This window comes from Perognathus longimembris, chromosome 15, assembly GCF_023159225.1.
Source record: "Perognathus longimembris pacificus isolate PPM17 chromosome 15, ASM2315922v1, whole genome shotgun sequence".
NCBI lineage: Eukaryota > Metazoa > Chordata > Mammalia > Rodentia > Heteromyidae > Perognathus > Perognathus longimembris.
The window spans coordinates 5,522,259-5,539,768 of record NC_063175.1 but is presented as its reverse complement, the minus strand read 5'-3'; the positions used below and the strand labels follow the sequence as shown (position 1 = coordinate 5,539,768).

At 38.4% G+C, this 17,510-nt stretch overlaps 1 protein-coding gene across 7 annotated transcripts in view; it reads left to right on the top strand.

Annotated features, from left to right (window-relative positions):
- Epb41l3 (erythrocyte membrane protein band 4.1 like 3) overlaps positions 1–17,510 on the top strand; it is a 215,083-nt gene that overhangs the window by 163,517 nt on the left and 34,056 nt on the right. For all 7 annotated transcript variants that reach the window (XM_048363501.1, XM_048363497.1, XM_048363495.1 and 4 more), the window contains exons 4-8: positions 1,020–1,124; positions 2,628–2,670; positions 8,083–8,158; positions 11,675–11,893; positions 12,568–12,655. In XM_048363501.1, the coding sequence (XP_048219458.1) occupies positions 1,020–1,124; positions 2,628–2,670; positions 8,083–8,158; positions 11,675–11,893; positions 12,568–12,655 (531 nt within the window). The remainder of the gene's footprint in view (positions 1–1,019; positions 1,125–2,627; positions 2,671–8,082; positions 8,159–11,674; positions 11,894–12,567; positions 12,656–17,510) is intronic.

Sequence of the window (17,510 nt, the reverse complement as noted above, 5' to 3'; positions counted from 1 at the left end):
CTTAACATTTTGATATTCCCCTTTCCTTCCCTACCCTGGGCATTGTATATATGTTTGTCTGAATTAGGAAAGGGAAGGGGAACACTAAAATGATGAGACAAAAGGTCAATGGTGAACCAATGCAACAGCAATACTTAAAAGACAATATGTTGTAAACTAACTGCACAACTGGGGGGGGTGGTATTGGGGAAGAGGGAAGGTGGGAGAGAAGGTAACAAGTTGGACAAAAAATGTACTCACTACTTAATATATGTAACTGTAATCCCTCTGTATATCACATTGACAATAAAAATAAATTTTAAAATTATAAACAGTATTTTCAAAGAAATCAAGAGATTTTGAATGTCATAAGACTGAAGTTTAAGGTAGAAAACTCAAAAATAATGAGCATAATTTAATAGGATTTTGGGAAATGATCCGCAGAATTTCTGAGTGAGGCCTGAAATACTGTTTTAAATGAGTTGGGGTGTTTTGACTGGGAGAGGAAACAGCTAATATTTTTTTCTGGGCTCAGGATCATACAACACGGACATTTAGAGCAACCAGCAGTGTAGCATCTGTGGGTTTCTTTTCCACTATGGGCTTCTTACCATTCCATGTGTGCTGTCCCTGGAATAAGTTTATATATACTATTTTGATGGAAACTATTACAAAGAATCTTCCTGACATAAAAACCAAAGTCCAGTGTCTACTGGGATGACTACAGTGTGGAATGCATGCAGCCTTCATCTGATTGTAAAGCACCACATTATTATTACTGTACTTTTGATGCCTCCCCCAGTCCTATGTACATACTTAGCCTCACTGTGCTTGGTTTTCTTTGTTCATTTGCAACGGTGGCTTTTTTATAGGTTGAGAATCACTCTCACTAAGCAGGAAATGATAAAGTAATGACGGTTGTCAGTCACCCACTGAACAGTTGTGGCAAGCCACGTTCTAAGTTTGACCCAGTTTATATGCAGCCATTGGGAAGATTGGCTGTGAATATGGACTTGATTTTTCTGTTCTGTTTCCCTTAGAAACGCTCCAGAGGGCAAGTGCTATTTGATAAAGTGTGCGAGCATCTGAACCTACTAGAAAAAGACTACTTTGGCCTCACGTATCGAGATGCTGAAAACCAGAAGGTGAGAAATAAAAATATGAAATGTTGTCATTATATGGCTTTCTCACCTCTCCCTCGCATGGACACATTTGTGACTTGAGTCCCTAACTGCTGTTAATCATCCTCCATGAAGGAAACCCTTGATAACTTTCTCCATCCTTGGATGTTTTGAAACAGTAAGTCAGCTCTTCTGCTCTACAGCCTTGAGGTTATGCACAGTTACCAGTGTTTTACAGGGTGCCTTTTGGAATTACATATAGCACTGGATTATTTAAGCTCATGAAAATCAAATGTTTGTATACTTACATAGAAAAGACTTTCATATCATCGTAATGTATGAGAAGAGTTTGTGACCTGGACTACCATGGCAGTTCCCTATGAAAAATGCTGACTGAATACCAATCTGCCTACTTTAGGCTTCCGTCATCCCTGGGATCATGGGTGCTCACTTCCGCTTTGAGCTTCCCTTTATGGAAACAATCTCATGGACTTCTCTGGTCCAAGATCCTTCTAATTTCAGCCTCCTAAATAGCTAGGATGATAGGCATGAGCCACGGGCACTCAACTTTTACATTCATGCGCAGTCAGAAGATGAGGTGGGTCATTTGTTGACCTGACACCTGTTCTAATACATTTTGTAGGTATTTAATGTTTTTTTTCCTGAATAATTGCTTATTTATTGTCAAAGTGGTGTACAGAGGGGTTACAGTTTCACACATAAGGCAGTGGGTACATTTCTTGTTCAATTTGTTACCTCAGCCCTCATTTCCCCCTTTTCCCCTTCCCCTTTCCTTCCCCCCCCCCCCCCCATGAGTGGTTCAGTTGGTTTACACCAAATGGTTTTGTAAGTATTGCTTTTGGAGTCATTTTGCCTTTTTATCCTTTGTCTCTCAGGTGTTTAATGTTTAAAGTACCACGTCAGTAAATGCTTTCACCTGAATATAGTCATCAACTCAAAGCTTTACCTTACAATTACTTGAGAGGGGAATTTGCTTCTATTGTCTAAAAACTGAGTTTTGCTATTACATGTTACCTATTTTGGTTCAGGCTTATTCTGACTGAAGTTACTAGAAAATGTCTGCCTTTGTTATTAAAAACCTGATTCTTCACAAATCTTAAGCAAATAATTATTAATTACAAAATTTTTGGTAGATGCCTTAAAAAATTACCTGTAATCCTAGAAGTCCCCAGGGGAAGAATTAAGGTCTATGGTGTCTGTGTGTCAAATTATGTGCATCTTGTTTGAATGTAGGACCTCCTACCACTATTTCCCCCGTTCCCATGCTAGTTCAAATCACTGGAGGCAATGATTATAAAAGAAAAGGAATATTGTCAGTCATGAATTGTACACAAAGTAGACTAGTATCTGAGCCCTCCCGGGCTTGACAGAAGGCCATTTAGATAGGACCACTGTGGGGAGGGTCCGCCCGCACTACCTCACTCTGTGCATTTAGAGCGTGTCAATGTCTAATCAACATTTCTGTCCTCCTCTGATTCAAATTCAAAAATGTCATTTCCTTTTCAGAATTGGTTGGACCCCGCTAAGGAAATTAAAAAACAGATTCGAAGTAAGTTATTTTGGATTATTTTATATGGTACCACCAAGCATGTTAGGGAGCTGGCAATCTACAACAAAGTGGCTGATGTGGACACCATCCTTTTACAAGGCAGGCTGCAAGTTCAAGTTTGATCTCGCACATTGGTCTAGCTCAGCCCTATAGCAACTCTGAAATTAAAATGACTTTGGCTCATGACCTATTCCCCTGTCTATACATAGATATGAAATATACTAGCTAATCAAGTGATACTCCAACTGGAGGTAATCACTGAGTTCCAAACTCAATTATTAATGTCATAGTAAATCTGTCATGAACATTTAAAAAGCTAACCTACAAGTCATATTGTTCTTTAGTTTTTCATTTGTGATAACATATTTCATTTAGTTTTTTTATTTGTGATAACAAATCAGAGCAAAGCTTATTGTCTGGTGACAACCTCTCTTCTTGCTCCATAAAGGCAAGTTAAGAGATCTGTATTTTCTAGTGTACAAAATAATTCCACAAGCAACGCCAAGAACTGAAATTCTAATAGCTGATAAGTATTGAGCAAACTGATAAATCATAATGATTAAGTGAAAATTAAAATAAGACATCATTTTTCACCTATTTAGATTAGCAAATATTAATAAGTTTAATTCTAAGCCACATAGTCCTGTATGTGCTCCACTGGAAGGCAATTTGTCAGTCTTTATTAAAATTTAAAATATAATTACTCTTTGACCTTTAATTTTACTTGAAGAAATTTTATGCAGCAAATGTATTATAGAATAAATGTGCATGTGTATACACTCATGAAAGTTTATTATAATGATGTTTACAGTAGCAGAAAACTAGAAGCAATTTAAGTGACCTTGTATAATGATTCTGTTAATCACAGACTCATCATTTAAATACATATTAGCTCTTGTTGGTGAAAATCATTTTGCAAAATAGTATCTATACCATAATGACATTTGTTTTTAAATGAAGCAGATGTGAATACATGGAAAAATTGGAAAACATGAAAAATATTAACAGAAATTACCTCTAGAAGTGGCCCACAGCATAAGGGGTTGACAAAAGGGGCATTTTTGACTACTTTATCCTTCTCTGCAGGAATAAATCTTAGTTTTAAACATGACTTAATTTAAAAATTTTACATTTTATCAATGTAAAATTAGAATTCTAATTCTAATTCAGAAGAAATTTGAAGCCCATCTATTCATAAGCTCATCAAGCCAGTTATGATAGTTCACATCTGTAGCCCAAATACTTGGGAGACCAAGCAAGAGGATCGCTGGGGCCAGGAGTTTGAGGCCAGATTGGACAATACCAAGATCCTGTCTCTCAAAAAATATGAACACCATGTCAGGTACCAGAGGCTAAGATCTAAGAATCGCAGTTGGAAGCCAGCACAAGCAGGAAAGTCCCTGAGACTCTTATTTCCAGTTAACCACTAAAACACCAGAAGTAGAGCTGTGGTTCAAGTGGTAGAGCACTAACCTTGAGTGAAAAGCCTCAAAGACAAGAACCAGGCCCTGAGTACAAGCCCCAGAATTGGCACTATATAATATATATAATTATGTGTACATAATATATGTACTAGATATAATTATAGTAATTATATAATTATATATAATTATGTATTGTATATGATATATAATCTTATATATAGTATACAATAAATTATAATATGCACTATATAACATGCATATATATTCACACACATGTATGTATGTTTGTATATGAATTGTAGCCAAGTGGCAATAGTTCACACCTATAATCCTGGCTACTCAGGAGGCTGAGAGCTGAGGATCAAGATTTGAAGCCTGATCATCAGGAAAAGTCTATGAGATTTAACTCCAACTTACCAAAAAAAAAAAAGCTGGAAGTGGTTCAAGTGATAAGAACATCATCCTTGAGAAAAAAGGCTAAGAGACAGTACCCAGGACTTGAGTTCAAACCCCAATACCAGCACATGCGCGCACACACACACACACACACACACACAGTTTAAAAAAAGCACTATTCCCACTTAAGTTTTTCAAATAGTCTACTTTGAACAATCTACTTTAAAAAGAGAACAGATACATCTTACTGCCTTAGTTTGAGGACCTTCATAATTAAAAAATGTAATTGGTGAAGAGCTTGATGTAGTTTAATAACTAAACAGTATTTCCCAAAATATCATTGTTCATGTAGATAGTAGAGAGTCTGCCTATCGTGTATATAATTAAACATTATTTGTCCTGTGTTTGACATAAATGGATAGATCCACTAACCAAAAACTTGGTAATGTGTTAATTTGATAGAAATAGCTTAACTGATATCGAAGCCAGAAATGGCCACATTCTATAAATTGGTAAAAATGTTTCTATTTCTTGGTTTGGGGAATCCTAATAAAAAGTACAAAATGTTCTAAAGGATCTTTTATAAATCTGAATGTGCATCACAGCTTCGTGTGTGCATAATGCACTCAGTATTTGTCTAATGAAATTCTGAGCTGATTAATAATTGTGAAGTGCTTTGAGAACTTACAAAATGAGTAGAGCAAAGGTATATCATAATACAGTGACAAGAAAGCTGTAGAAACTAAGTTTCTTTCCTATCATTAATAGAATTCTTTTTCGTTCCCTCACTTTCCATTTATACTGTATCATATCTCACTTTCCTTTCTGAAAGACATGGTTCCTGAAAGGACATTCTGGGTGTGAGACTTTTAACTCACATTTTCATCAATAGATTAGGTAGTGTGAGTGACTGACAGTGATTAGTAAAACTGACAGTGCAGCAGAGAAGATTGAAAAGTGTACCCTCTTTCATGTTCCTTTTTGTTTCTTATCTACTGAGGTGTGCTGTTTCCAAGAAAGGTATAATCTACCAGAACAGAGGCACCATCATAGATCACATTCTTACACTATTGCCACCTCTTGCTTTGCAGAAATGATACAAAAATGTGTCCTTTTTCCTTTCTTTTTTTTTTGTAGGCAGCCCACAGCATATCTGTAGAGTGACAAAATTCAGAGAACAGAAATAATCCATAATAAATAATATTGTTAGTATTTACTATGGAAATAATCCATAGTAAATTCCAAACCTGAAGACTTTGCTCTTGGGAAAAAATTCTAACTTCAGCTATGTTTTATTCATGCCAGATCTTAAAAGGTGTCTAAATATACTATGCTTTGTTATAAATGTACTATATTTATGATATAGTACATTTATGAGACAAAAGTATATCATGCATAATAATTTTATGACATAATGGCTGTTAACTTTGGAATGTTAAGATTTGGCAAGCACAAAAGACTAAAATGAGAAAAATTTTATAATGAACTCTCCTTAGCACCATAGTTCTCTGTTTATCATAAATTTGTAATTTAAATTCCTACATTGTTATTGTAGGAATATTCATGTTAACATGTCCGATTGCTCCACTTCCTGTTTTTTGTGAGGACTTTTTGCTAATGCTGGGTAGGTGCTCAGTCTCTCGAAGTGCCCCCTCTCCATTCCTGGTTCCACCATCTTTACAGGACTATGTATTTGAGTTTTAATCTGCCTTTCTCAATATCTTGCTCTTTGTCTCATTTCGATGACTTTACTTTTTCTTAATCAGCACGTAGATGCCATTGTACTTCCTGAAAGTATCCTGTTATTTCAAAATAATGTCTAGAAGACTGCATTTGTCTAGGTTATATCATCTCAGACATATGGTTACAAAGCCCACCTACTTACTGAAACCACAAGCTCTATCCTGTATTCCAAATCCCAGGAATATAAAGACCTCTGGAGTAGAAGCTAGGAAGTGACATCTTCACATGTATTTCAGATACCTTTTAGGGTCACTATTGATGTGCATCTTGTTTTCCTAGAACAAGGGTTCTTGTATTGAAATGTATTGCTTGTTCTTTTATTATGTACTAGTTTCCAATTTAGAATTGTCACTCTAATTTACTGTATGATTGCTTCATTACATTGGACTTTTCATTGGAATCAAGGCATACTTTGAAGCACATGGAATTTCTGAGACTCTAATAAATCCATTTCCCATCCATTAACTTTCTTTCCATTTGCTTGCAGGAAAGCCAGCTCTCATTATGAGCCTGTGCAAACATTGAAAGGATCTATTTTAGTGGAAATGAGCAGAAATCAGTAAGAAAGTAAAACCAAATCAGACTACTTTTAGAATAACTAAAGGACTTTTTTGAGAACAGTGGAAAAAACAACCACTAGAAATTTATGTTTAGTTGGCAGGTATTTGTGATGTGTCTTAGCCCAGTGTTTTGAGTGATTTGATTAGGACTCAATGACAATCTAGTCCTTAGTTTAATCCTGTACATCCCCTTTCAGACATCTCAAGTAAAGCTGTTATCATGTGGAATCTTAACTGTGAAATAAATAGGAATGTCTAGAATAAACTAGGAGAAATCAAAGGATCTCTGTGTCATTTGCGACATAAATTCTAAGTACTCTCACTTATGCAAAGAAAAGAGCTAAAAATGGTTGCCAAAGTCCCCTTTGTTCTCAATGTTTGGGAAGGACTTATGGAGTCCATGTAATTTCCAGAAGTTACTAATGGGGAAGGACATTCAGGAAGTCCTCAGAAAGTATTTGGAATGTAAGGTCTGTACTGTAAGCTCACAGAAACATGAGACTGAAGCCCAGGGGAAGTGTTCAGTAGACCATTCAGAATACAACCAAGACCTGGGTAGAAGAACTTTTGGGTTGCTTATTAGCAAGAAACAAACATAAATAGTATCACAGAAAAGGGATATCCAGAATTTAGTAAAGTACTACACTTAGAAGCCAAAAGACGTGAATAAGTTCAATAAATTAAGGGAAAATAGAGAGCATAATTGTATAAAAGGAGAAAAGGATTATTTTCAACTGGCAGATTTCAATATTGAAGAATATTCAATATTCACTACCAAGTGAATATTCAATATTCACTACCAAGAAACATTTCCCTTAAAGCAAAGTATTCACTAGCCCCTTGACGTTTACTGTGATATTTGACCTGCAATATCAAAACAGAAAGGACAAAGCAGAGGGGAATTGTCTTTATTATTGGTACATGAACTACCCAGAAATTCTTATCAATAACTCCATTCAGTTCCAGCATAGGGGTTAGCCCTATCTTTTACTTTTTCCTCCTTCTCCAAAGGTTTATCTTTGATCTGGAGAAAGGGAAGAAGTTTGGCTAATTTTATTTCTAGCTAAAAGTGCAATAAAGAAATCACTTGAGGACAAGATAAGAAAATAGATGGAGCCTCAGACTTATATATGGATTTATTTAACAAAGACTTCCTTATTTTCCATTAGTGATCAAAAGTTGCCTGGGTATTCATGCTTAGAGTCGAAGCAGTTCCAAATGTAATTCAAATCACAAGTAGAATGGTTTTTCTGAGGTTTTATCCTGATTTTGATTTCCTATCCCTACAGGTGGTGTTTGGCATTTTTCATTTAATGTGAAATTTTACCCACCAGACCCTGCCCAGCTATCTGAAGATATCACCAGGTATTTGGGAAAGCTATGAAACCAGGCAGGCTTGTGGGTGAGCTGTGCATCTCTTAGGTGCAAAGGAGAGCTTGCATTTGATTGGCTTAAAATCACTGTGCTCAATAGCAAACAAAAGGCAACGGAATGAGAGGAAACATCTGAGGAGAAGAGTTGCCAGATCCTGTCTGTTCACAGTTGAATCACTGGTGCTAGGCTGATATTTCTGTCTGCCTGACCCTCCTGGGAATGCATGCAGAACTGAGATACTGTCATCCACCCACCACAGCCAAATTGGATAGGTTTCAACCCTAAATGATATAGCAACTCTGAGCGCTCCTGTTTTAAAACTTTGAGTAGAAATGTCTTTGAGTACTTATGCTTTGTATATAACCAACTTGAGACTTCACAGTTGTTTCTACAAAAATATCATGTACAGGCAGATACATAAAAGCATATATAAATTTAGACGTTTCCTTTCTTATATTCTGTATGTATACAAGGAAAGTGCTTCATTTTCTAGGGGGAAAAATGTTGTGCCCAGTGCCAGTGGCTCATTCCTATAATCCTAGCTACTCAGGAGGCTGAGATCTGAGGATTCAGGTTCAAAGCCAGTCCAGGCAGGAAAGTCAGTAAAACTATTATCTATAATTAAAAACCAGAAAGCTAGAAAGTGAGTTTATGGCTCAAGTGGTAAAGCACCAGCTTTGAGCAAGAAAGCTGAGGAACAGGGTTCAGGTACTGAGTTTAAGCCCTAGTACTAGCACACAGAGAGAGGGGGGACAGGAAGAGGGAAAGAGGGAGAAAGTGAGGAGGAGGGAAGGAATGGGGGAGAGGAGGAAGGGAGAGGAAAGTGGGGAAGAGGGAAGGGAGAGAAAAAGGAAGAGAAGGAAAGGTTAAAGATCTAACATGCCAAATATCCCAGCTTGGTGACGGAGTGACTGAGTTTATAAGTTGCACTGGATGACTTCGTTTGCTGCTGCCCAAGATACCAGAGACTGGGTAGTTTATAAACAATAGAACTGGATGCCAGTGGCTCACTCCTTGGTGACTGCCCCTGTGGTAAAAGGGGCAAAGATTCCTCTCTGGCCTTTTGATAAGGGCAATGATACCATCCATGAAGGCTCCTTGTTGTTAGGACCTGGTCATCTGTCCCAACACCATCTTGTGACCCATCACCTTGGGGCTAATATTTCCACATGTGGACTTGGGAGATGGACAAGGACACAATCCATCCACCTATGTTTCTTTGCTGGGTGTTCACCTAGCTGTCTCTGAAATCTGCTTCAGTTCTTGCCCAATATAGTAATAAATTTATGTCAGTCAAGTGCCTCTGTGCAGAATTTTCTGTGTAAGCCTCACATCCTTCTTAGAAGAATTTTCCTAAAAGTGAAATTACTCTAAATAACTTCAGTCACTTGCTATGATGAAACATTATTGCACTAGACATATCAAGAGAAGGGTGGTAATTAGTTCAATTTGACTTCCCTTAGACTTGTAGTAAGCCAGAGAAAAATGTGTAGTTTCTTATATGAAGATATTTTTTAGTCAATATTGAGGAACTGTTTAATCATGGCTAATTTGTGTCATAGAGCCAAAATACTACTGGATTTTAAAATGAAGTTCACAATTCCTCTCTATCTGCTTGTAATAGTACTAATAGAACCTACTAAATGTTAAAGAATTTTCATACCTAATTTACACGGATTTTACTTGTATCTGTGGCTTAATGCATTCAGAGTAAACTTTCAGACTTTACAGATAGTCTTGTCTAACCAGATTGGCAGTTTGCCTTTTATATGCTAGGTATTATTAAAATGCATCCATTTTAACATTTAAACCTTGGAGTTTCGGGGCTGGGAATATGGCCTAGTGGTAAAGTGCTCGCCTTGTATACATGAAGCCCTGGGTTCAATTCCTCAGCACTACATATATATAAAAAAGCAGAAGTGGTGCTGTGGCTCAAGAGGCAGAGTGTTAGCCTTGAGCAAAAAGAAGCCAAGGACAGTGCTCAGACCGAGTCCACACCCCCGGACTGGCAACAAAATAAACCTTGGAGTTTTTTTCAGTTGATACTTCCTGTCAATCTTGAATGCAAAATAAAATCCAGAGAGAAAAATCAGTTATTTAATGGAGATACTTTTATGATAGCATGGAAAAATTATATAGAAAATGTTTTATATTGCTTCACTTGTAGCAACAAAATTCTCAGAAATGCAGAACATTAGAACAGCCTTCATGAAAACATAGTTGACGGGCTGGGGATATGGCCTAGTGGCAAGAGAGCTTGCCTCGTATACATGAGGCCCTGGGTTCGATTCCCCAGCACCACATATACAGAAAACGGCCAGAAGTGGCGCTGTGGCTCAAGTGGCAGACTGCTAGCCTTGAGCAAAAAGAAGCCAGGGACAGTGCTCAGGCCCTGAGTCCAAGGCCCAGGACTGGCCAAAAAAAAAAGAAAACATAGTTGAACTATGGTCTTGGTCAAGTGGCAAAATGTGACACATACACCTTAAAATGATCCCTCCTTAAGACTGGTTGGGACTAATAATTATATTGAAACGCACCATTTTTATTTTTTTTCTGAATAATTATTTATTGTCAAAGTGATGTACAGAGGGGTTATAGTTTCATACGTTAGGCATTGGATACATTTCTTGAACAATTTGTTACCTCCTCCCTCATTCCCCCCTCTCACTCCCCCTTCCTGTCTCCCCCATAAGTTGTTCAGCTAGTTTATACCAAATGGTTTTGCAAGTATTGCTTTTAGAGTCATTTGTCTTTTTATCCTTTGTCTCTCGATTTTGATATTCCCTTTCACTTCCCTAGTTCTAATACCAGTATATACAGTATCCAGGGTACTCAGATGAGATATAGTGATAGCGCGGGGACAACCACAGGAAGGGGATACAAGAGGGAGGAAAAAAGCTATGATTTCCCATTCGTAAGGAAATGGAAGGACTTGGAAATATTATACTAAGTGAAGTGAGCCAGACCCAAAGAAACATGGACTCTATGGTTTCCCTCATAGGGAATAGTTAGCACAGGTTTAGGCTAGTCACAGCAGAGGATCACAAGAGCCCTTATGAACACATAAGATGATGCTAAGTGAAATGAACTTCATGTTATGGAAACGACTGTTATATCACTATTGTAATTATTTTCACCATCTTTATCTTACAACCCTTGCAATCATGGATTTCAGGTGCTGTGTTGGACACTATTGATTGGAATTCATTTTAAAAGATGTTAGGAAAACATATCTTTAGCTTTCCTTTACTTAATTGTTAAAGCTAGATTGGTTTTATTGTGAATATTGCCTTCTCAATCCCTAAATGTTGTATTTTATAGCCTTATAGTTTACCCATGTAGCTAGGTAATTACAGATGAAATAATTATCACAACCTGTAGACACTGGAGAGCATCCTGCCGCAGTTGTTGGGCAAGGGGAAGTTATTGACCCACAGTTTATCCTGGAGGAGCTCCTTCTCCTGTCCTGATGCTGGCTGTCCCTTTTGTCCTTCTGGCTTCTGGAAGGTACTACCTCTGCTTACAATTGCGAGACGACATCGTGTCTGGAAGGCTGCCTTGCTCCTTTGTGACACTTGCCCTGCTGGGCTCCTACACAGTCCAGTCAGAACTGGGAGACTACGACCCTGACGAATGTGGGAATGACTACATCAGTGAGTTCCGCTTTGCACCCAACCACACCAAGGAACTGGAAGACAAAGTGATTGAGCTGCACAAGAGCCACAGGTTAGTGGTGGAAACCCAGAAAGCATGCATTTAACCAGTGCCTTGGCCTTTAGCAGATTACAGATGAGACGTAAGCAGAGTAAGAGTTGATGGTGCATGCTAAAGGTCCAGGGGTCCTTCAGTGCCTCTAAGCATCCATTTGCAGTGTTTCCTTTCAAAGCCATTTTTCTCATGAACTTTCTTCCATCTACAGACTTGGGATTAGAAATGTCTCAGTATATATGGAATGTGGTAATATTTACATAACTTGGGGATGGGACCCAAGTGTAAGCATGAACTTCATTTATATTTCACATATACCTATGCACACATCCTGAAGGTGGTTCCAATCAATATTTCTACTGGACCCGCATTCGGCCTGTGACAGGCCCCCTGAAATCAGTGTGGAATTTTCCATTTGTGACATCATATCAGTACTCAGAAAGATTCCAGTTTTGAAGTATTTCAGATACTGCATTTTTTAATTAGGAATACTTACCCTGAATCCACTTGAAGCTCCCTGGGAGCTTATGAGAGCGCTGGGAGCTCAATGAGAAATTTTGCAGCCTTGCCAGATCAAAGCAGAGCAGTTGATAAGAAGAAGGAAAATCAACTCACTCCTTTTTTAGTTTTTACCTCTAACTGATGATAAAGAGGAAAAGCAGCCTTGTAACATATTTTCTTTCTCTAACCAGAGGCATGACGCCAGCAGAAGCAGAGATGCATTTCTTGGAAAATGCCAAAAAGCTCTCCATGTATGGGGTAGATTTGCACCATGCCAAGGTATGCACTTCTGAACCCAGACCATTTCGTGTAATTCAGTGTTATTGTTGCCAGAAGCTGATAATTTGCACTTCAGTTAATGCGCATGAGGATTCAAATCTCTGTCTGCCTCTTAAGCCCTTATTCAATTGTAAGACAAATTTAGGCCTAGCTCCAGTGGCTCATGCCTATAATCCTAGTTACTTAAGAGGCTGAGATCTGAGGATCGCAGGTCAAAGCAAGCCCAGGCAAGAAAGTCCATGCGACTCTTATCTACAATTAACCTTCATAAACCTGGAAGTGGTGCTGTGGTTCAAGTGGTAGAGCCTTAGCCTTGAACTGAAGAGGTCAGGGACAGCACCCAGCATTCAAGCCCCACAACCAACCCAAAAAAGAAAGGAAAAAGAAAAAAAATTAGATCTCATATTTACAGTGGGAATTTGTTCTTAATGTTCAAACTTTCATTGCTCATAGGACAAGCATTTTCAAAGCCCACCATAGGCCAAGCCTCTCTGATTGTCTGGTTAATTCTGTTGAAGGCTTATCTTGACAAACAAGCTCTAGCTCACCCTATCTATCCAGTCACAGTGGTATCTTCCCTGCTATGTGCCAACACATGTCCTTTGCTCCCACTAGAACCTTTCTCTGCCTTTAATCAGCACATACCCATTTTTGTCTGGGCTGTCCTGCTCTTTTCTGGCTGGCTAACCTTGGATACTTGTCCAGCACCAGAAGGTCACATCTGTTTTGTGCCAGGTACTGCCTATGTCTCTGTTCTGTCACACTGCCTACTCAGTAAGTTAAATTTAAATAATTTTATCATTGAGATTTAAATATTCTGACATATAACCAACACTTCAAAATAAGATTATATTTTAAATCTAAGATTAGCCATTCCAGCTAAGAATTGCTTCATTGGCTAGAAAGTAGAAACAGGGTTTAGATTATGAGGATAGATACAGCAGATTTGACTCTATTTTTGTAGACTTTTGGCAGTGACAGAAAAAAATGTATGGACTACCACATTACCATTTGTGTGTGTGTGTGTGTGTGTGTGTGTGTGTGTGTGTGTGTGTGTGTGCATGTGTATGCCAGGACTGAAGCTTGAACTCAGGGGCCTGGGTGCTATCCCTTAGTTTTTTGCTCAAGGCTGGTTCTTTACCACTTGAGCCACACCTCCACTTCTGGCTTTTATTGGAGATAGGCGTCTCACAGACTTTCTCGCCCAGTCTGGCTTTGAATGTGAATCCTCAGGTCTCAGACTCCTGAGTAGTTAGGATTACAAGAGTGAGCCACTGATGCCCAGATCCAGCCTACAAAAGCACCATGGAAATACAGAGAAACTACCATGGAAAGTTTTTTCAGCGAAGTGTGAAATGTTTTGCGCTTCTTAGGGATGGTTCCTGGTAATTCCAAAGTATGCAGAGGGTCATCACTTAAGGTTTATAGAGTCGTTTGTTCTGGATACAGCTGACAAGACATCTTTTCTGAATAGAGAGATGGATTTGACCTCTGGTAGTGACCAATTTTACAGCCTAGGACTCAAAAGAGTGTGCTGTTACACACTTCAGGAAAGCAAGCATCTCACACAGTCAGGTTTAGGATGTAGAAATAATAGTATTTCAGCTGGCTGTATCCAGGTAAGCATCTCAATAACCACAATGACCAAAAGAGGCTGAAATCCATCATCTCTAAGTTCTGCTGATGCTCATAATGACAATTGGGTTGCTGTATGCTTGACCTTTAGAGAGTAAATTAATACATAAGAAATTTGAACAGGAAAATGGTGACCTTCCAGCCAGGCTGGGTTTGGTTTCATTGGTGATGTCTGGGGATCAGTTGCCGGGTATACCTCAGAGAATGAACATTTCCAAGGTCTGAGGACTAACAAGATCTCTGAGGCTTCGCTAGGGCTTCTTTTAGGGATGGGATGGTGTATCTGAAGCCAGGCTCTTTGATATCTGGGGTAATGATAGCATCAAGCCCACCTCCATTTACCTGCTGGTTTCGTTTTATAATTTTTTACTTGATTAGCACTCAGATAACTGATGTTTTTCCATTTTATGCCAGGTGTAAGGTGGAATAAGGATTTCAAAATAAAAATAAAGGCCAATAGTTAGTTGTTGAATTTTTTTATATTTCTCTTTTGATTTTTTCCTGAGTGGCTAAAAGATTAGGATGGAAGATAGAAATAGTAGTAGCATGATTGAGTCAATGAAAAGCTGTTTTGTTTACTTAGTTAAATCACGTATTGTGCTTCATTACTGCCTAGAAACAAATGAAAGATTAAACCATACATTCAGAGAAACTCAATGCAGGATACATCGGTGCTCCTATCAGTAAAAATGCAATCACTTAACATTGCTATAGCTACTGAGTTAAAATAGATGGCTCCTCTTCTTATTTAATAATATGATTTGAAATTATGCCAATTTAAGAGGAAGAGAATTACGGAAATGGAGTGCAGCCTGTTGTAAGATTTTGTCTGAATATTAAGTATAACTAATGATTCAGTTATAGACTCTATTTTTCCATACAGCTATACTCTATCATTTCAGGGAGGAAATTTGCTGAATTAAATTGGAACTAATATCCGGTCATAAGTGAAATGCTTCTTTCCCACAGATGCTATGAAAGTCCTTGAGCTCTATTGATCCATTTAGACAGTTGTGATTTTGATCTCTGCCACCTTATATAGAGAGGAAATATACATAATCCATCAAAATTTTATGTTTTGGTAACCTATTCTAAATGTGTCTTGGAAAACTTATCCTAAATGATTCCTTTCTTAGGAAATCAATCATCACTTGTTTGTCACATAAGGCCCATTAGTCACTCATTTTATGTAAGATTATGAAATACAGGTATAAATCCCTAGGAGATGACCCATGAATTAAACAACATTGACAGATGATGATATCTGAACACTGATTCCAAATGAAGGGAGCAGCTGAGTTGTGACATACTGAAATTCTCCCAGTCTACGTTCAGACCCCCTGCTAACACAAGGAGCTAGTGAGATATACCTGTCCCCAAGAATGACTTTTCATACCAACAAGTTGTCAACACACCTGTGTGTGGCAAAAACTTGGATATGAGAATGTCACTTCTTGAGTTGGATGAGGTGCTACACACCGGCAAACTCAGTCAGACAAGGATCAGGAGGGTTGCAGTTCAAGACCAACCCAGGTTAAAAAAAAAAAAAAAAAAAAAAAGTAAGGGCTGGGAATATGGCCTAGTGGCAAGAGTGCTTGCCTCCTATACATGAAGCCCTAAATTCGATTCCTCAGCACCACATACATAGAAAAGGCCAGAAGAGGCTCTGTGGCTCAAGTGGCAGAGTGCTAGCCTTGAGCAAAAAGAAGCCAGGGACAGTGCTCAGGCCCTGAGTTCAGCCCCAGGACTTGCCAAAAAAAAAAAACAAAAAACAAAAACAGTAAGAGACATCTTGCTACACAATGGCAATAGATACCTATGATCTCAGCTATGTGGGAAGTATAGGTAGAAGATCAACTTCCAAGGCTGATCTTGGGGAAAACTTCAGTAAGATACTATCTAAAAAGTAATGAAAGAAAAAGGTCTGGGATTTGGGCTCAAGTATAGAGTTTCTACCTAATAAGCACAAGGCCTTAAGTTCAAACTCCAGGACTACCTTAGGAATAAAATCATTTCTTGTTGATTAGACAATTAATTTATGCTTTCAACTCCTGTAAAAGCTCATGTATTCTTACCATTTTCATTTTTCAGTGACTTTTTTTTTAATCGATACACATATTGCCTTGATCCATGTTAGGCAGGGTAGGTTCTGTGTTAGCTACAAGGTCACAAAGATAAAATAGAACTGCTGCTTTCAGCCAGATTTACTCTCCAGTAAAAGGAAGAAGGGGAATTTTTTTCAACAGCATTTGCTAGTGGGCATGCCAGCAATGACAAACTGACTTGGAAACATGGAGAGGCGTGTACTGGAGGCGTGGGGGTAGGTGTTTGCTACACCTTCCTCATCTTTTCCAACAATAGTACTATTTCCTTCTGACTTGGTGACACTAAGGGGTAGTTTTAAAATAGTGACTAAGAAAAGGTTTTTAGTGTCCTTTTTCTCTCTGAAGGCATATTTTTTAACTTTGTATTCTATGGCTAGAAGAAAGTAAATCAAAGAGTAGTCAGTCAACAAGCAGTCCTTTCCCCAAGCCTGCCTTTCTGTTGATGGCATCTGGTGTGATTGGCTCACAAGAGTGGAAAATACCAGTTACTAGAAAGCATCAAGTTGTAGCTTTTTAAAATACCCTTTCAAAGTAAAGCCTTGACAAGTCGGGGCAGTCACTAGTCTTGAGCTCTCTTCTAATTTCATTATATTATAAAATCCCACCACCTAATAGTTCAACTGGCATCCAGTAAAGCCAATTATTGAATAGGATGTTACCGTTCCAAGGGAACATATTTTATTTTAAGCCAGTTATCTTCTATTGCTAAACTTCTAATACTTCCTAGAAATGGGTCCAGGATATTTATTTCTTGATTCTGGATACATCTGTCTTGTATTGGTGCTGAGAGGACTGGGGAAACAACTTCCCGCCCCATAAATGAGTTGAGGCTCTCTGTCTGGATTCTTCTACCCTCTCCCCTTTCCTGGTGCTTCACATGACTCCTCAGCTGGAGAAAGCCCTGCTGACTGTGAGACAAAGAGCTTGAGCAAAGCTTCCCAGGTGTGACCAACCTGTGACTCTTTCTGTACGCTGCTTTCAACAGGCAGTGGGACTCTTACGACACACCGTCCTCCTGCCTCAGGCCCCCGATTTCAGTGGCTACCATATTTAATGGGAATAGTCTTCCTATCATACCAAACATCTTTTGAGCTTGACTCTAGTTGCCTGATGAT